Raw genomic sequence first — 20,844 nt, 5'->3', positions numbered from 1 at the left:
CCAAAATACTATTAATGCTATCTAGGGTTGCAAAGGGGTGGAAAGTTTCAGGTAAATTTCCATGGGAAGTTAAGCTGGGGAATTTTGGAAATATTCTAAATTGTAACCTTTCATGGGAATTAATGGGAATTTATGGAAATTAAGGGTAATTTAATGGAAAGGTATCATATCCAGCATAAATATTTGTTTTGTTATAAGCAGACATCCATCCAAAATAGAACTCATGTGTGCATGTGATGGAGGAATGCACAGTGCATGTAGGGGGCGTGGTCTCAATAGCCCTGCAACAAGCAGTGTGCTATGTGCCTGTGATGGAGGAATAGCAGAGATATTCAACTGTACTTGCATGGAATCTGGTTGTTTTAGTCAGGATTATGCTAAAATGTATTTTCCCCTACTATATTTAAGTTCCCCATTAAGAGCCAACCTTCAATTTAGTAAATCCCTGCTTTATTCCCGTTAATTCCCATGGAAAGTTTCCAACTTTGAAAATTCCTGGAATTTTGCAACCCCAGTGCTACCAAGAATGATAATTAATACTAAAGACTGTACACAAGAAAAGTGACATCACACAGTGGTTTTTGAATACCATTTTGCAGACTTGAAACAAAAGTATTTGGAAAATGTTGACTAAGGTATAAGCTGTACATTTGGCCAATTTCATCATAGAACTTCTACAGAATGTTATTTTGAAATATTATATATCAAGACCTGGAGTAGCCCTTTGCCTCCATTAAAAGTAGGTAAAATAATAAGTAAGCATATTAATACAGCACTTTAAAAACACTGTTACAAAGTGAACCCAGGTTTCGTGCAGTTCTGCACTGCTTTGACTTAACAACCACTTACCCTCCTGCATTTCTTTCATGCAGTCCAGTATCAAAACATACGAGTAAACACAAAAGTACATCACTGGACTGACCTGAGTTCAGCATTGCTGTAGCAACCCTCAACAAGTGACGGGCATGTCGTGGAGGGTATGATTGTGTTAAGAGCTGAAATTGAAGTGGAGTCTCTTAGCGTTGTGACTGACATCTCTGAAATCTGTAACACACACACAAACACAAATATGTGCTTAATTCACTAAGAAGAAGTCATCAGCAGAAGTTTGTCTGATGTTTTTCATGTGAAGGTTTTATTCCGCTACCTTGCTTTCACTGGCGCTGATACACACATGACTGTAGTCTCGGTTAAAGGAGTGAGTGAGCAGCCGCAAACACTGCAAAAGGCAACAGGTCAGTGAAATCAGTTTAAAGTCAGTATGCAGTATTAAAATGTAAGCACCATATTTCAACAAAGTACACATGGCAGGGGCACAGAACAAACGTGAGATTGTCAAACATGAACTTTAGCATGTGCTGAGTAAAGATGTCCGACCTTAGCAGCGAGCTCTCTCTGCCTCTCGGTGGTGATTTCGGTGCCGGAGCTGACCTCCTGCTCGACCTCGTGGGGCTGAGGAGACTCGCTCAGCTCCTCAGTGACACAAGTCAGCAGGGTCTCCTGGCTCATGAGCAGCGTGGACTCCAGTTTCTCCCTCAGCAGGAGATAATGTTTGGTCTTCTCCACCTGAGAGAAGAGACAATAATACATCACAGTCATCTACAACAGGGGCTCCCAAAGTGGGGGTCGGGACCCCCTTGGGGGTTGCGAGACATAAATGGTCGGTCGTGAGATGTCTTCCAGAATGTTTTCTTTTTTTTAAGTTATCTAAATTAGTACATTTTACCCATTATAGTAAAAAACTGACAAAAATAGTAGCTAACCTTGAAATAAAACCTTGAAATGAAAAAATTTAATGAGTTCTCTGCCTTTCTTTGTTGCCAGATGACTCCTAAGTTTAGGGTTAGTGAACAGTTAATTATCAAAAGCATCAGTAGCAGTAAGTTAATTCATAACAGCACAGGAAACACAGACACATGCTCATATAGGTAGGGTCATTTTCTGCAGATCAGCTAAATGAAGCCACATTAAATCACTTTGAGGGATAGTGTGGGAGCGAGTCTTTGGCACCTATATTTTGGGGGTTGCGAACTGAAAAGTTTGGGAACCCCTGATCTACAACAGACGATGTCCGACAATGCTGCTGAAACTGAGAAAAGGTTGTCTGGAGAAAAACCTGTCAATTAGAGACTTATTTCAGTCAAAGGTAAAGCAAAGATCAACCAAATGATTTATATCAGAGGCTAAAGCAATGTGTCAGGATATGTGTTCGGTCTATCAGGTTCTCTGAAGTAAAGTTTCTTCCTTTTTTTTAAAGAATCAATACTTCATTTCATCACAGACAAGCTGCCTGATGCTATTCCCATGACTGATGGAGTCCCCAAGGGATCAGCCGTGGGTCCCACATCTAGACCACTATAGACCCAGGGCACGATTTGGCTCTTGTTGAAGTCGCTCATATCTTTGCTCTTTTCCATTTTTCCTTCTTCCAACAAGGATGAAATATTCACCTGCTACGAAACCGATCCCTCCCACTGACAGGTATCATCGTAAAGAGATACACAAATGTTATTGACTTTATCTATTAGTTACTGGGATGCTATGGCTGATTATTGTATCTTCTTTTGTCAGAACTGTTATCACAGTTATGTAACACTAAAGTAGAGGCAGCTGAGATTTCATAACAGCCTGCCTGGACACAGTAAGGGTGAGAGATTTCACATGTTATCGAAATTCCCTCCTACTAACACACCACAGTCAGCACTTATAAGACATATCCAAGTTTCCCCTCACATCTTGTAGGAGGCTGAGTTTCTCTAGCTCCCACTGGTGATCCAGAATGAGGCTGTCACTCCTGGGCCTCCACCCGGCCAGGTTCTCCTCTCCACGGACGTAGGCCACTGAGGTGTCCAGCACCCGCCTGCGTCTCCTCTGCATACCTGGGAAAGGCGAACACAAGATATGGGTTATAAATGTTGGAGGAGTGAGTTTAATGCTTAACGCTTACTTTGTGTTGATTCTCACCTGGGCTGCCCGCGTCTGCCAGGTTACACAGACTGACCTCGTACACTCCAGTCACACGGTTTCTGGGACGAGAAAGAAACAGAAAACTTAAAGAACAGAGACACACAGAAGCTTCATTATGTCCTTATACTTTGATATTCTTTAACTCACCCATCTGCCGCTCTGAGGCTTCCAGTACCAAAGAGGTTGCGGATGGAGCGCGAGGCTGAGAGCTTTGTGTCTCGAGAGTAAAACACCATGCAGATATCTTTGGTTATGACTGCAGGCTGAGTGCAGTTCTCCATCTGTAGTTGATAAAAGTGGATAAAAAGTTTCTCACAATGATACTCCAGTTTGACTCACACATCACCTTTGATACTCTAAGAGCTCTCTATGCCTCTCATGGATGCAGGAATGTACCTCCAAGTAGGCAGAGAGGGTCATGAAGATCTTCTCCCCGTACGGAGTGACTCGGTTAAGCAGCAGGGAGTTGTGCATGGAGCTATCCCAGGCAGCCTCGAAGCGGTAGAAAGTCCTGAAGTCATCCAAGTAAGAGGAAATCAAGAAAATGAATTAATAGTCAGAATTTAAGACCTGAGCACAAAATGAGCCATCATTTAACACTTCCAATCAATTAGTGTTAGAACTATTAAACTATCAGAGGTGTTAAAAAGGAAATCTGTTTTTAAAATGGCCCGTTAATCGTTCACTGTAACAAAAAGGTTGTAATTTATCCAGTGGATTGCATCACTTGGAAGTCAGAGACAGGCTGTGAAGGCTGAAGTACTGCATGTATGTATAATTGCTTTAATATCTTCGTCAATTTTAAATGTAATTGCTGTTTTCCCCGTCTTGCATTTCTCCTTTATATATTTTATTCTGAGCAGGATACACTGACTGTCTTCTATGATGTATTTGATACTCTAGGTTATATATTTTATTACCCTGCACTCTTGATTAGTGGGTCGTTTTGTATGTCTTGCATCACTTTCAAGCAGGACTACAGATGGAAATTAGCGGCTTGCTAAATCTGGTGCAGCCGTCTTTTTATTTTCTTTGCATAAATGATTAATGTCATCGCACACTGTCCAGGTTAAATCAAATAAATCAAATCAAAGTGCTGCCATTACAGCCTGCCTGGCAGCTGCCAGCTGGAGCAGTCTACTCAGGAAATTAAAAAACTTTCAGTACTTTTTAGTTATTAGGTCTAATTTAAAAAAAGGGCCTTTGGTTAACATTTTCAGAATTCCCTGTTCTCTAAAAAAGTCCTGGGCAAATTCATATAATATCTAAAATTACATTAATAAAAATAACTAGAATTTTGCAGTGAACACATCAAGACAATAAAGATTGATGTAAGAAGCCATTCATCATTTAAAACTGGTCTTGTACAAGGTCTAAACATTGCAGCAAGTATGGAAGTCTTTTCTAAAATCCCAGTTTAACAAGAGTGATAAGAAATCTGTTTGCATGCAACAGAATGACTGTGTTGATATGTTACTTTGTACACAACACCACAGAAGAGTTGGGATGACTTTAGTACAGAAAAATGAAGAGAGGATGAGGCTGAGAGAGCCAGGTGACATGAGGGACAGGACAGGGAAATACCTATGGTCAAGTCCCAGGGAAATGCTGTGAGAAAGAAGAAACCATCACAGGAATAGAAAGTGAGAGTCAGGAAGAACGCAGAGGTTGTGCGCTTGTGTGGCTGGGATGGTGTTTGTCTTTTTTATTTACACCATTATCTCATTATGTGAACAATGCCTGGAAAAGAACAGCTCATCCAAAACTTAAGACTTTTGGACAACCAAGGGTAGGTTCAGAGTGCCTCGATGTGATCTTTAGCCTGCAGTGCCATTAAAGCTCCAGTGAGGAGCTTTTAGCTGGTTATGAAACAGACCTGAATTAATACTGATGTCTCTTTGAAGGCTGCAAAACAACCCAACCCATCAGCATAAAGACAGACCTTTTCTATCTAGTTCTTTTCATGACACCTACAATTGCTGCATGGGGCAGGTTTCAGAGGAGAAGAACATCTTTTTTTCTTTCATTTTCCAAAACAAAGATTCAGAATTGGTGATACATTTGACTGCTGGAGGCGTTCTTTCACTACCTACACACTGGACACAAATCAGCCAAGACATTTAACTTTGTCCACAGGGGGCGCCAAAATCTACACAAACCAAAACGTTCCCAATGTAGCCTTAACCCTCCTATTATCCTTGGGGTCAATTGGACCCCATTCAATGTTTAACATCATTTTTTTGGTTTCATATTTCATGACTTTTCCTAATTTAATGGGGACAACTGGGACAACGTAAAATTAAAATGTTTATTTATTCCAATTTCCTGTAAAAAAAAAAATGTACGCATCGGTGTTCCTTGGGGTCAAGTTGACCCCAGGCTGTTTTAGCTGTATATAACATAAAAAATATCAACATTTTACACACATTTGTTTTGGTTGTTTTGGATAATATTGAGGTCACTATAACTAAGGACACTTCCACATGTGATTGCAGGAGCTGGGATCGAACCGCCAAACTTTAGATTGAGATATAATATTTCCAGCCACCATGTCTCTAAAGACATTCAATGATGAGTCCTGTGTCATTGTTTTGATAACATAGAACCAAGGCAGGGCCGACGAGAGCATGACAAACTTGCAGCAGTTTGATGTTCTGTTTTACAAATAAAGTTCTTCTGAATGCTTTAATTTAAATTCCATTTGTAACATTGTATATATCCAAATTGTACTGTAGCTTTATTTATCTATTTTATTTTACTTATTTTTATTCTATTTTATGTTATTTTATTTTTTACTAATTTTTTACTTATTTTGTACTTATTGAAACTTCTTTCTTGGTTGTACTTATGTCTGGGTTGCTGTAACAACTGAATTTCCCCCCCCGGGGGATCAATAAAGTAATATCTTATCTTATCTTAATTTGTGTTTATTCTTGAAATATATTTCATTTAAAGGGTTATTTAGGTAGTCAACAAAGAAACATAGAGTACCTGACACATAAACCTGGGTAACAATCAGTTTCTGGAGGTTTAAATTGCTGGGGTCAAATTGACACCAAGGATAAAAGATGTAGTAAATTTGAGGGTAACAGGAGGGTTCAAAAAGATCAAATGACTCTAATTTACTCCATATGGTCACTCTCCTTTTGGGAACTTTTGGTTAGTGTTGACTTTGGCGCCCCCTGTGGAAAATAACATTATTTTTTATGACTCTGATCTTGTCCTGCACATGCATAGGTAGTTTTCCATGAATGTTTGCTCTGGACAATGTAAAAAAGAAGTGTAATCAGCCCGCTGTAAATTGTCTTGTTGACAGTGACCATGAAGCAGTGGTTACATGGATTAAAATGACTGCTCTGAACGAATATGAATAGTATTTATTTTGGTCATTCATTTAAGAGATCCAAATGTCCCAAATTTGTGTAAATATCTAACTTACTAAATTAAAACATTTAACATGTTTACACTGGTCACTTTCACACAATCAATATCCAAAAAAGGATTAAGCTGAAGCTGAAGGCTTATATCTGCCTCTCCTACAAAATACATAATCCTGAACACCAGCTCTATGAAAAAGTAACAAAACCAGATTTACTCTAAATTATATTCCTTAATTCTGATTCATTTATTCAACCATCAAATAGTTAGTGTTTGAAGTGTTTTCTTGAAACTCCACTGAGAACTCCACATTTGCAACTCATCACCAAGGCACTTCCATATTATAAAGTTATCAATCATATCACTGTTGGGCTTTTCAGGTCGTTAAGAGGCCTCACTATTAAGTTCAGTCTTTTCATAACCAGTTAAAAACTCCTCACAGGGACTTTGAAATAAACAGTTCCCCCTATTTCATTAAGGGGAAATGATCACACACTGAAATTAGTTCTTTTTCTGGCCTGCATCCCTGTAAAGTTGATCCAAACATGACCTGAACGAGGACCTCAGTGTTTCTGCAGCCATGAAAACAGGCTGGGCTCACTTGCCTTGGACTGAAGTGACCTTAAGCAAAAGTGAACAATGTGTGACCTTGAAGAAAGCACACAGTTAACTTCACAGTAAAGAGAACTTGTTGCAGCTCTGTCTTGATAAAAGAGGTTCAGCGCAGAAATGGCCAACCTTCAAAGGAACTAGCATGTGAACTAACACACACTCACACCTCCCTCCCAGTAGTAGAAAAACTGTTCGCTTGCACTACAAGGAAGCAATTTCCTCCTCGCCCTGCCCCAACATGTGCCTCTCTGTGTTTTACTACCTCCTAAAAGAGCCGCAGCCAGGATTGAAGTCATGCTGCTGGCGTGACATGTGAGGAGCCGTTTGTTTCTGGTGTTTGGCAGAGTTTCACCACGGGTACAAGAGATTTAAAAAATATTCACAACATCGCAGCAATTTTGGGCAAAGTGCTACTGCTGAGGTAATGGTTCACTGGATTACATTTTAATAGCTGCATTTGAAAAGCGTGCCAGAGAGAGTACTGTAAATGATGTGATCCATATTACAGCGCTGGAGTAATCGTGTTCCTGTTAATATTTTGTGGCTGTGATGGGAAGTGCTTAGTGTCTCTCGGGATCAGGGGCAGCAAACAAAATCATATCCATGGATTCAAAATATTGCTTCACTGCAGCACTGTGACAAAATACTGAGAGTTTGGAATGGATGGGCGGATGATACCGAGGCTCCGGAGCTTGATTACTTCAGTGTACCACACTGTTTCATTTCACAGTGTTGGAGCTTTTATCAAACATGAGATGTCACGTAACGGGCGACATCCACAGCTTCAAATGTGTTTCAAGACATGTGCATTGTCATGTCCAGCTCCACCTTATACCAGGCAAAGTAGGACTGTCAAACTATTACTCTTTAACTTCAATAGTTACACAAATATCAGTCAGGAAGCTGCAAGTTATGAGCCCGAAGACGTACTCGTTCAACTACACCAAAGAGGCTCAATAATGAATAACTTCCCCAAAAATATGTCTAATATCTGGTCTGTGAGACACTGTAAGGTTATTCTCTGCAACATATTGCACACAAATCTCAATCTGAAGCTTATTCGTCACACGTTAGACTATATATATATGAATATAAGAAGGATGTGTTGGTGCTTCAGATGGACATACAGAAGGCTGCTATAAGTGTCTAATGCCACCAGATGTCGCTGTGTTTGCAGAGTTTGACTTTTTAAAGCTTTAAATCTTTAACGCCACAATAACATAGAAAATTCAAAGCTTCTTAAGGCTTCATCCACCCATCACAGAGAGTTCTGATTGTGTGCGACCTCATGGACTTGCATATCTTGTTCGTTAGTTGTTTTGCAATGATTTTTTTCAGTGACAAGGTTTCTTTCTTTTTTGACATATCTATATACCAATATATATTTACACTACCAGTCAGAAGTTTGGACACACCTTCTCATTCAAGGGTTTGTATTTATTGTAATGATTGTAAACACTGTAAATTAATACTGAAGACATCAAAACTATGAAAGAACATATATGGAGTTATTGAATGAACAAAAAAATGTTAAACAAAGCAGAATCTGTTTTATATTTTAGATTCTGTAAAGTAGCCCCCTTTTTCCTTCATGACAGCTTTGCACACTCTTGGTATTCTCTCAGTCTGCTTCATGAAGTGGTCTCCTGGAATGGTTTCTAATGAACATGAGCCTTGTCAAGAGTTCATTTGTAGAATGACTTGCCTTCTTAATGTGTTTGAGACCATCAGTTGTGTTGTTCAGAGGTAGGGTTAGTACACAATGGATAGCTCTATTTGACTACTGTTATAATCCAGATTATGGTAAAACCAGATTATTTCATAGTTTTGATGTCTTCAGTATTAATCTACAATGTTGAAAATAATTAAAATAAATAAAAACCATTGAATGAGAAGGAGTGTCCAAACTTTTGACTGGTAGTGTATTTATATTTATTCATATTGCATACTGCACCTGAACTGCCTCACATAACATGTTATATTTTGTCTTTTATATCACCCTGGAGTGACTCTGTTGCCAACTGTCATAATCACACCATAATCACAGCATGTCAACCAGTCACCGCTGCATAATATTTAACATGTCCTTACTGCCTGTATAATTCCCATTTATACCATGTAACATTTGTAAATACTTTAAAATTCTATTCTTATTTTATTTAAAAAAAAATTAATTTTAACTTTATTTATTTTGTTGTGCTCTATCATTCTTGTACTAGTCTTGCTACGATGTCTGTGTTGCTGCAACAAAGTATTATCTTATCCCTTCTTTGATTTTTGGAGTGATTTATTGTGTTTGATTTTTAAAAAGTATAAGGATTGGATTTTCTATAACTGATGTTTTCTCAATGTAGCCTGAACATCACTACATTTAATAAAATAACCATAAATAAAATATGAATTAAGTTTTATCTGGCCTAATAAATGTGTCTGCATTGTCGCTGCACGAGCACTTCAATAACTATACTGAAATTCAAGTTCTTCAGCATCTAATGCATGTGCATGCAACGCACAGGACAGAGCTCTTTGCCTTTATTGATTCAAATGAATCATGCTGCAACGAAGGAGGACTACCTCCCTCTTCTGGCCAGTAGTGCTTCTACTCTAGTTGAACAATTGAATAGTATGTGGAGTTAAATCCTGTCAGAGAACATTTTACTGCCTTAGAAGTAGCAAAAAAAAAAAGAAGCAAACATCAAGAAACTAAATCTGAGACATTCTAAAAAATGTCTGCAACAATTTAAATCCCTTGTTTAGGTCCAAGAATCAAGATATTTGCCCTGTACACTTTTTATAGAAAGCCTTAACAGGAGCTCCTGGAGCAGCTGCTGAAGTGGAAACAGAGAGTGTGATACTGGCCCCACGACACCTCCAGCAGAGACACAGTCAAGAACAGTCCATGTGAAGCCAAGCGAGCCATGCAGAACCCTGTCCGTCATAAACCACAGCCTGATAACAGCTCAAACACACACCCAGCACAGCAAGAGAACCGGGGTCATGCAGAACCACGTCCCTCACATCTCATGAGGGGGAGGAAAAAAAGAGGCACAGATGAGATGCTGACAGTGATGGCAGAGAGGGAGAGAAGGGAAAGAAAATCACTCAAGTCAGAGTAGAAATGATGGATGGATGGAGAAAGTGTTAGAAAGATGAAAGATGTTTCTGTGTAACTCAAGAGCATGAGAAGAGAGGCAAAATAATATACCTAGGCATGTCCGAATCAAGAAACTGTCTGCAAAAGCAAAAAAACAACATTCAGTTAGTGGACAGGGAGGAGAAAAATGTTAGCATCCATGTTCACTTTGTTGTTAGTCTCTGCAAGACTGAGCAGAAGCCGCTCTGGACCACAGCCTGACCCAGGTTTTGGCCACTAACACTTAGGCCACAATAAGACAAACAAACGAGGGCTGAAACCACAGGGGTGCAGCATCGCAGTCAAAGAAAGGCTGGCTGAGCAAGGCTTCTGGACAGTGCTGCATGGAGCGTTTGGCTGCTTTAGGTGGGATTCAGTAAACTCAGGTCCAGGTTAGGGGTTTGCTGTTGAAGTTAAGCATTTTAGGGAGGGATTGGGAAAGCAGAGGGAATAAAGCAACAAGCCAAAAACAGGCGGTTACATAAATCTGAAGAAGAAACGGCAAAAAAAATACATCACAGTTTGAATTCTACTTTGAGAACATGAAAACTTGATCTTTATGATACATCATACAAACTTCAAAAAAGCTACTGTATGCTACTACTGCAGAGTATTGGCACCACCATGCAGAGGTGACATTTAAAGTGTGTGATCTCCTGCCAAAACTCAAACCAAGGAAAGTTAATTTTTGGTTTTTGGATAAACATTGTATCTTCATAAAATATAAGTAAACAACCTCAAGGTCTCATTAAGAGAGACTTAAATGAAAACTACTGCTCTCTACTGGCTGGCTGCAGTACTACACTTAATATTAATACACACCAACATTTAAACAGGACCCGTCTTCTTCTGCTCGGAAAACCCTTTGCATACTTTCCCATATAGCAGGTCGCACAGATCTTATTTTCTATTATGGTGACTTTTGTAACCCAAATTAACAAAAATATGATTGTGAATTGCAAAAGACAATTTCAGGGATTTGAATAAAACATTATTAGTAACACGATTATCTGAAAATTAGCACTTTAATCTGATTCTTAAAGGCACTGTGAGGTGTTCTCATATTGTGATGATACAGGTGACCTCTTTGGATGAAATCTGTTGTTTTTCTTGAACGAAGACTTCATTTCCCATGAGCACCATCACCCACTGTCACAAAGATGTGTCTCTTACCAAGCCTGCATTAGTTGCAGAAGTAAATCAATGAATACAGATCTTCTTTTTAATCCTACTTTTCTTTGTTCAGACAACTTTTATCAGGATGCAGAGTGATGAGTTCATGTATTGATTTGTAGCTACGTCACATTATGAACTGTGATGTAACGACTGAACTTTGTAAACTCTGATTTATTACCGCTAGTTAGCTTACAAACCCGGTGTCATGATGTGTGCTCCTGTGTCCCCTAATATCAGAATATCTTTAGTAATCTTAAATCCTCAAAGTTTAGCTCTTTTAGCTAGCGGAGCCCTGGTTGTAGAGTTTCTCTGTCTGAAACTTCAACAGAAAAGGATCGTCTGTTTGATAATCCTGCTCCAGTATCAGACATGAGGACTAAACATTACGTCAAAAGAGAATTATCAAAAGAAAAAAACTCCTCCTGCTCAGTATATGAGTGACAGCACTTAAAAATCTCCTCACAGTGCCTTTAAGTATCAAGAATTATTCAAAAGATTCATTAAGGTGAAGATGAAATGTTCTATGTCCAAATGTGACAGATATATCAACTCCAAATGTAAATGTTAGTTAGTGACCTCACTCTACTTGAAGTGATACATGCTGCTGGATAAGAAAAACATGCAGTAAACTCTACATTAGGTAGCTATAGTTTTAACTAATGAAGGGTTGTCCATTCAGCAGTGAGACACATTATAATGAATGAACTCTTTAACACTTAGTGTCTGTTTTAGTCTACAAGCAGCTCAGTGTTTGGGTTAGTGTATCTAATGATGGCAGAGAGGTGAGACAGGTTAGAGGTGAGGTGATAAACAAAGTAGGATGCAACATGTCGGTGTAATGATGACAATCCAACAACAAAAAGCACAGATTAACACCAAGGAGGGTCGCACAGCCAGCGTGGACGAGAGTGTGAATTAATTCAGAAACTACTTCATGTGGCAGAAAGAGGTTAAAAATTCACTTTGCTCTCAGTCACTCTGGGTGTTTACGTTTAGCCACCTGATGATGAAAACAAAAGGTTTGTGTAATAACAATAACAGAGTTAACAATGCAAACAACTCTATATGTTTTGTTCTAACATTCAAATTGTGCTTCTACAGCCATGCTCTTCTCTTAACATGTGCAGCTGCTCATCATGCCATGCATTTGCCGGTGTGCCCTGCTCCAGTGCAGGAGCTGTTTTAGCAGAACTGAAGTGAGGTCCTCCGATCCATACATTAAACATCACAACCACAATTCCACAAAGCTTCCATCAATTAATCTATATCATACCAGGGCCATCCCATCAAATGTCTACACGCATACGTACCGGTCATCCTGCAAGGGTCTGACATACCCAGCAGACAGGATGTTGAGAGAGAGAATATTGGGGTCGATGATGGTGTCGTCTGCTTCAGGAGTGTTTCTGAGACGTCCTGATAGACAAAAGGTGCATCAGTTAGAACAGCTCATACACAAAGTAGCATCACTGTGTGTGCAATGTTTGCAGGTTTCTGGAATAAGAAGGCCTAACTCACCAACAACGAGCTCACGGATGTCCCTCCACTCCATGTCTCCTCCTGACTCGTGGACGATGGTGACTGTGATTCTCCTCTGGAGACCCTGAGGTTTGAAAGAAACACAGATGGGACAGAACACTTAAAATTAGAACAGAAGTGTGGCAGCATGAAAGTACTTGGTTTAAATTCTGATAATATGGGTGGTTGTACTTGATCCCACCAGCAGAAACAATGAGTGTATCAACCCACTAAAGGACACTTGATGCACATACTTTACACACGACACACAACGCTGTAACGTCATTGATAATTAAAACTTCCTGACCCCAACAGGATCAGACAGAATTTAATGTTAATAAATGAAATGTGTCTGAAACATCCAAAAGGACACGATCAGTCGAGGTTCCCACAGTGAGGAGTTTGCTCTCCTGATATTTCAGTTAATAGGAACTTGAACACTTGAGACTCAAGACTCAACTCTGACTCAAGGTTGGTGAGTTTACAACAAACACTGAGTTCTGGTTGGCATGTCTACAATATTTAATCTCCAATTCCCCATTTAAAAAAAATCTAATTTAAAATTAGCAGTGGAGTGCAGAGGCCCCACTTTGTCAGCACTTCACCCACAGATCTATTAACTGGCCAGCTGACCTGAGTGATTGAACGAGATGTATCATTTTATTAATCAGAGCTTTTCTCCCCAACAGAATAGATTCATTGGACAACGATTCAATGTGCTGATATAAAAAACCTGACACAATAGGATATAGATTCAACTCCTTTCAGGGGGCTGAGCTTGATATAAGACTGTAACATGTCCTGATTGAAGCAATGATTATTCAAACATTTAAATGAACTTCCAAAAACCAACTATTATTTCATTTGACAGTTTTATTATGTATCTCTTTCAGACAGTTCAATGAGAAATAACTAACACATTAATTAACTATATTTGTCTATATCTCTCTGAATTGTTGCTCATATAATCAGTAAGCGTCTGATATCGGTAGATGTATCAAACCAATCCCATGTTTAAGCTTTTCAAGAGTTATTTCTATAACTGCCCAGCGTGTGATTGACAAACCTGGTGCAGTAGGAACATGCCATGGCAAGGCATTCCTCCTCTGTGGTCCACCACTGCAGGGATGTAGCTGCGAAACATGAATAGAGAAGAATAGCTCAGTGTACTGGATACATAAAGGCAGCTCACGTTTGTTTTAGAGGATCATTATTTATTTCATGATATAATCTGATGGATATATCTGCTCGATGTTTGATGTGAGGTGGCCCAGGATACTCACTCTCCATTGGCCTCCAGCTCACAGATCTCAAAGAACACCATGAGATCGTATTTGCAGTGGCAGGGTCCGGCCTGGGGGCGGGTCATGGCTGTCAGCTTGGTGGCAGGTACTGTGTGGGAAAAAGGAGATAGAGAGAGTGAGACAGGAGAAGAGGCTGAAGAGGGTAGACTACTTTCTAACAGCAGGGAGCGGCTCTAAACCTACAGAGGAAAGAGACAGGGGTGAAGGGAGGAAATCAGTGATGCAGTGGAAAGAAAAGAAACACTTGGGAGCTCCTGTCATTCAGAAGATGTTCAAGCTACTGAGTGGATCTCACTAAAGGAGTCTACAACTAAATATAACTTGAATGAATATATTTATAATGCTATTTAAAGCTTCTCATCCTGGGTGTGAGGAAAGTATACTCATCAACATCTTGAAGAGTATTCTCCTTAATTATTACGGTATTTACAAGAAGGAGTTCAGAGCAAATACAGAGTTCATTAAAAGTGATCACATAGAGCTCTGGAGTTACATCATATCCAAAGACTGTGTTTCATTTGAATTTGAACATGTATGTTGAATTTGATATTTTGGCTCATCTGAGACATTTGGAGCCATGAGTGAACATATTTAGACAAGAGGGTGGATATTTATTGTGACAGCCTCTGTCCTAATCCACAGGTTGCAGCAGTAGCTTTAAGAGCATCATTCAGTACTGAGGAAGATTTAAACACTAGGGATTTAGACTTTATAGTCATTAGGAAAATGTTCCAAGCGATCGTTTATCAAGATGGAATTATGCTACCATAACAAAGAAAGTTATGGCATGACCTGCAATCATGGTAGGGGAGGGCTACTTTGCTACTTAGGTGACTTGATGCAAGGACATGAAAGCTGGGACATCAGAAATGGAGGACAAGATAATCGTTGCTGTCTGCAGAAAATCCAAAGCTGCACTTATTTGTATGGAGACTAAAAACAAAAATAAGGGCCTGGCAGGTTTTTAAATTGAACTGTGTTTGCAACCAGAGGAGTCACCCTCTGCTGGCCATTAGGAAAGAGTGCAAGTCAAAGGCAATCCCGCTTTTACTTTTGGAAACTAAAGGTCACTTCTTCTAAAACATCCATGGTTCAAGCAGAAATATGAAATGTAATGAGTAAAATGTCATATTTTATTTAATATTTTCCTACTTTTATACACATAAGTAATGTTATAAATAAAGTTTATTTTAAATTTCAAAGGTGATTTAATTCAGTCTTGCTTGTTCTTTGAGTTATTAAAGTTTTTGTGTTAATTATTGCCTTTTTCAAATTGAAATCTTACAGAATATATAACTGTAGATCATAATGTACAGTACAGAGAGCATGTCGATCCCCTGGCATCCCATTTAAGAAGAGCTCAGAGAGGGAACTGCAAGGAGAATCAACCACGCAGGTCAAAAGAAAACACAGAACACCAGAGAGCCGATCCAACTGAACCCTGACACCAACAGACTGCTTTTATATCAATTTGTTAGAATTCCCCCAAAACATTTACATTTTCTAAAAGTCTACTTCTTAAAAATGAGCCGTGGTAGTAAGACTCCTCTTGTTTTGGGGACATTTTTTTCCTCCTCCACTACAGGAGTGTGACAGAACAACAGCAACTTGAAGGACTTCAGTGTTACATTTATTCACACAAATTTAAAGCTTCTTTAAAGAGCAACTTGAATCGCCACATGAAAGAAGTTAGTGTATAATTTGAAGTCACTCCGAGATGAACACTTGATATAAAAAGTCTCTCAGTCACAGGATTCTCTTGGATCTGGCATCAATAACCAACCCGGCCTCTGAGCTTTAATAACTGAACAGATAGACGTGGGTGGAGCTGTCAGCTGAGCTCGCTCGTTTCCTTCCAGTAGAAAGGAAGCAGCCAAGCCAGCAGCAGACAGAGCGTGGCCCGACAACGAGTCCACCAACGCCCCATTGAACACATCTGGGACCAGGTATCGGATCAGGTCCAGAGATTTCTCCCTCTCCGGCGAGGCGTCAGAGTCAACTGCTCACACCCAACAACATGAAGCTGAGATGACGTGACTCGCAGACAGACAACACAAAGACGATTAAACATGATTATATGTGAGAAAATCAAGCAGACAGCGTGTTACCTGGTTTGGACAGAGGCATCACTCGAGGGAACTGTCTTCTGCAGGGACGAAGTGGACTGAAAAATGAACAAATCAAGTGTCATTCACAAAAATGACAATATAGATTATATTTTATGTGAAGAAATCAGCTGGATCAGAAGATCTCGTAGCCAGGTACCTCAAGACATCTTTGCAAAGAGGAAGAAACGGCTGTTTCTGATAGTGTCCGAACACCTCAAACACGATGGGCTGAGTCTTGATGTAGTCAACAAAGGACTTTGTAACATCAACAGCAATCTTTAAAGGGGAAACAGTAATATTACAGTAAGGAAGGTAGCACAAACATGCCAAAATGCATCAATGTAGTATGCACATCTGAAACCACACTCCTTACATTCTGCACGTGGTAGAAGCCGAGAGGGGGGCCCCGGCCGGTGTTTTTTAGAGGCTCAGTAGAGAAGGCCTCATCATGGCGATGGATGAAGCTGTATTAAACCAAACATCAAAATGTTTACATGCTTTGCTGCAGAAGGAACATCATTTATATCAGTAGATGTTGGGACATTTAATTTGCTCACTTGAACTGGCAGAAGATATCAGCATATTCTGCAGAGATGCTGGACGCCTGCAGGACGGTCACCCTGAAGGTGAATATATTACCGAGCTTCAGATGCTCCAGAGCGGTCTCAGTCGCACCGTCCAGAGCGGCCTTCAGAGGATTCTCCGGCTCGTCTGCGCCGGCTGTGAACGGTGCAAAACAAATAATCAGATGGAGCTAAAGTTCGACTTATTTTCAGTGCACTCAGTGGTTTCTGGAAACATGAACCATGTGTGGATGAGGTTTTTCTGGGATTTGAGGCACTCAGGCTGATTACAGCTGATTATCTGCTTGTGATCATCTTGTCCTTTGACATGTTTGCAAGGCTCTTGATGGTTTTGGGACCAGCCCAAGTACTAAATCTGGTCTTCTTAAGCCCCGTGGTCTCTAAGATCCTCTGCAGCCAGTTTTACTTTAACTTTCACATGAATAAAAATCTCTTTCTTAGATACACACTCTTTTTTTATTTAATTTTTTATTAAAGTTATGTCTTTAGTTAGATACACACTCTTTTATCATTTTTAAATTATTAGGAGTGTGTGTATTCAGCAAAATATTTAACATGCTGTCACTTCTCCTTTAGTGAATACTTTTATTTGACATATTTCATGAATTTTATGAAGTCCAATGTTTAAATATCTGTTAAAACTTATATTACTCCAAGACTTATTGCTCTCATGTTCTTTGGTGCCGCTTCTGCTTGTTGAACATTTGATTACTGGGACAGCTCAAGCAGTTATTTGACTTGATTTATTCTCCTGTTTCCTCAATTATTTGTTAAGCACTTTGTGTAACTCCTCTTGTAAGAAGGCTGCGATATAAAAAAAGTTTTTTGTTATCATGGTAGTTTTAGGAAGGTTTAGGGCACTGCTGAAACTAGAAACACACATACAACATACACTGTGCCAAACACGCATTCATTCATTCACACGTCAGATAAAGTTACCCGTACATGTGTTGTTGTTGACCTCATCAGCTGAGGGTCCCATTTCTGCACTCTGCCCCTCACCCTCCACGATACGGAGCTCCTCCTGGGAGACCCCCGTACGAGACAGACCTACACAAGTTGTCTCAGACTGGAACTGTGGACGCAACGTGCAACACAGACTCATTAACAGGTATTAAAAAACAAGCTGAATCCTGAATGTTTGGTGATTATCTCTACCTTTTCATATTGCTGATCCTCAAATGAGATCTTGGCAGTGCCGGACTGCCTCACTCCTGAGCCGTAGTCAGGAGCTTCCTCATCCGCTGGAGGGAAACACAGAGCACCTTCACTTCACTCCCTCAAGAAGTCACACACAGCCTGTACTTTTAGAAAAAAACACCATGCCCTCTGTCTGACTGCACTGAGGATCAGAGCCTTACCTGATATAGCCTGCACCGCCACTCTGAGGAAGCCCTTCACCTCTCCTTTTTCACTGACGATCGCGACACGGTGGACGAGAGGAACCGGATACAGCAGGTTACTCAGATAAACAAAAGCTCTAAACAGGAGGCAGAGGAAGAGAAAGGGAGAGGATTATAATACACAATAAAACCAGTTAAGAGGAGGGCTGACACTTGATAAAACTGGACTGGACAGTGACTGGACAACAGAACACAGAGCTGCAAAGCAACCAAACAGAAGCTGGGACTGCTCTTGCGATGGCCATGGCTGCCCTTTACTATTGCTTCGTAGGGGCTTCTCCTGACCATCATAAATAATAAAAAACTTCAAGACATAATGGGTATGCAGTACTCCTTCAATGTTGAATTGTAAGAGCTTGGTGAGGCAAAGGAGCATGTGTGTGAGGGTCAATACAAGGACTTTCTTTAATACTGGGAATCAGCTTGCTAATAAGCTGGGGAGCTGTTTCCTTATGAGCCATACATTTAACTCTAAGATGAAGTATTGGCAGAATTTAAAGACTATAATAATCTGCACTAACATATGCATCATAAAAGTGCCTCACTATATTTCAGATCTGAGGAGCCAGATTAAGAACTTAAGGCACCTTTCATTTGCATTAAATATGAAATACTTCAGGGGTAGTGCCAAAGATTAACTCTTCAGAATATCAATGTGGGAACAACTGCACTACAAATGTTTCCCTCTCTCTTGCTTCTCTAGCTGCATTATAGTAGCAACCAAGGACTATGTTTCCCATGAGCCAATAGGGGTAGACATTTAAGGGTGGAGTGTTAAAAAAAGGAGGCAAATGACAAGATTGGTGAGGTGCAAAGAAGGCATGCTCAGGACAAAAAAAGGTGAACGGAAAATGCGCTTAACGTTTTGACTCAAAGGAATCCAAAGCAAATGAAACAGAAATCATCAAACGGAACAAGGCCCAGCTTGAATAAAAAAAACTGCCAACAGCTCCATATATTTAATGCTGCACAAAAAAACAACATGACATCTGAAATCAAAGTGCACCTCCTGGGAGGAAGTGATAATCTGTGCAAAGGAGGGGGCACGAGTTCATCATCAGACGTATTCAAGTCAAAATTGACAAAAAAGGTCAAAATGAAAAGACTTGTGCTCTGGCATGCCTAAAAGAGACAGCTGCAGTAGAAACCAGCTCTTTCATCTTGAGATTTTGAGTCTTCTTTGAACACCACTTTGCTATTTCATGAGAACAATTTTCATCAGACTCTTTAAGCTTTCACAGCATGTTGAGAACTTTTCGCTGTGTTATGCAGATAAGACCTGAATAAACTCCATGAGACATGTCAGTGCTTTTGCCGGTGAATGATCGTCTTTAGAAGCCGCTAGTTTGCATTTAGCCACACAAAAGTGAGACACACACCTCAAGCAGCCGTTGAGCTTCAACTTTGCTTGGATTTCCATGGAAACAAGTGATATGAACTGAACCACCCTGGGCTGATAAGAAGCACTTTTGTGTAAAATTGTAATAAGCAGAAGAGTCCAAGTTAGTGAAGCAAAATAACAAAGAAAAGCAAACGATTAACCCTGAGGCCCAGAAATGTCTACTCCAGAGTCCACTCAGAATCCTTTTTCAAAATAAGTCTGTGTAGTGGTTTGAGATTTGAAAACATGTCTTAAACTCGAGTCACAGTGACAGTGAAAACTAAGACAGGGAAAAGAAACTTAAGTGGCCATGTGACTTCTCCTACTGCTCAAACAGGGAGTGCTTAAAGGGCAATGCCACTTTTTCTCACCATGGGCGTTATTTTGCACATTTTGGGGTTTGAACAACAAGAGGAACAAGTTTCTGAATTATCTCTGTAGATTGCTGTATCAGTAGGGTAATAATACCGAAATCAATGGCTGTATAAAAAGATGGATGACATGGTAGCTCTTCAAAGGTGAAGCCAAAGTGTTTAGAGCCCCCATCCAATAGACTGGCAGCAGTATAGGTTACAAACCCCTCCTTCTCTCTGTTAACAGATGGGATGTGGGTCAAACTATTAAACAAGAATTACTTTTGAAGTAGAGACGTCCATCTTTACAAACAGTCAATAGCTGAGCTTCACTTTGGGCTACTCTGCCGGTTTTAAGTACATCCACTGAAAATGTTTTATTTCCCATTCAAAGGCTCAGATTGTTATTCCAATTGTTTGCCATGATCTGAACAGAAACAATTTTATTTAAGGAGGACACATATGTTTAAAGAGAGATCGTGGTAAGCTCCATCACTTTCTTCAAAGCCACCAGACTCCATTTAAGACTTGCGGTCCAAAGTTGCCTCAACTTGTCTGTGTTTTGCATAATTTTGGAGTGTTGGATCAGAGTTGACTCTTGTAATCACCAAAGTCACACAATAATATGAAAAAGAACATCATCACAGGAATCTATTTACTATAACAACTGTGTTGTCCAAGGTAAGAAAGGAGTTCTCTAAAAGGAGTGTCTTGGATTTGAATACAGAGGTGTTATGGCTGTTTCTGACATTGAAAAAAAACACCTGTGCTTTTGGTGAATCTACTTTGATCTGGCAAATTTGCCACATAGGACTGTGTTTCAGCCATCAAAGCCAGTCTTAATAAAAATGACTGTGGCAATTCTAAGGTTATCCTTTGTGCTCATCAGTCATTAAGACAAGACAACATGTAAAAAATAAAGCCCAG

General features: G+C 39.8%; 1 protein-coding gene across 1 annotated transcript in view; it reads right to left on the bottom strand.

The window, feature by feature from the left end:
* kif1aa (kinesin family member 1Aa) overlaps positions 1-20,844 on the bottom strand; it is a 73,955-nt gene that overhangs the window by 6,205 nt on the left and 46,906 nt on the right. The window contains exons 26-44 of the mRNA XM_034673425.1: positions 18,142-18,260; positions 17,939-18,024; positions 17,726-17,855; positions 16,754-16,916; positions 16,570-16,660; positions 16,354-16,472; positions 16,197-16,252; positions 14,068-14,176; positions 13,851-13,917; positions 12,785-12,869; positions 12,577-12,682; positions 10,163-10,189; positions 3,364-3,478; positions 3,115-3,248; positions 2,965-3,026; positions 2,734-2,879; positions 1,378-1,566; positions 1,148-1,219; positions 923-1,044 (exon numbers count right to left, since the gene is read on the bottom strand). Coding sequence (XP_034529316.1) covers positions 923-1,044; positions 1,148-1,219; positions 1,378-1,566; positions 2,734-2,879; positions 2,965-3,026; positions 3,115-3,248; positions 3,364-3,478; positions 10,163-10,189; positions 12,577-12,682; positions 12,785-12,869; positions 13,851-13,917; positions 14,068-14,176; positions 16,197-16,252; positions 16,354-16,472; positions 16,570-16,660; positions 16,754-16,916; positions 17,726-17,855; positions 17,939-18,024; positions 18,142-18,260 — 1,998 coding nt within the window. The remainder of the gene's footprint in view (positions 1-922; positions 1,045-1,147; positions 1,220-1,377; positions 1,567-2,733; positions 2,880-2,964; positions 3,027-3,114; positions 3,249-3,363; positions 3,479-10,162; positions 10,190-12,576; positions 12,683-12,784; positions 12,870-13,850; positions 13,918-14,067; positions 14,177-16,196; positions 16,253-16,353; positions 16,473-16,569; positions 16,661-16,753; positions 16,917-17,725; positions 17,856-17,938; positions 18,025-18,141; positions 18,261-20,844) is intronic.

This window comes from Notolabrus celidotus, chromosome 2 (assembly GCF_009762535.1).
Source record: "Notolabrus celidotus isolate fNotCel1 chromosome 2, fNotCel1.pri, whole genome shotgun sequence".
NCBI lineage: Eukaryota > Metazoa > Chordata > Actinopteri > Labriformes > Labridae > Notolabrus > Notolabrus celidotus.
This window is presented reverse-complemented; position numbering and strand designations above follow the sequence as displayed.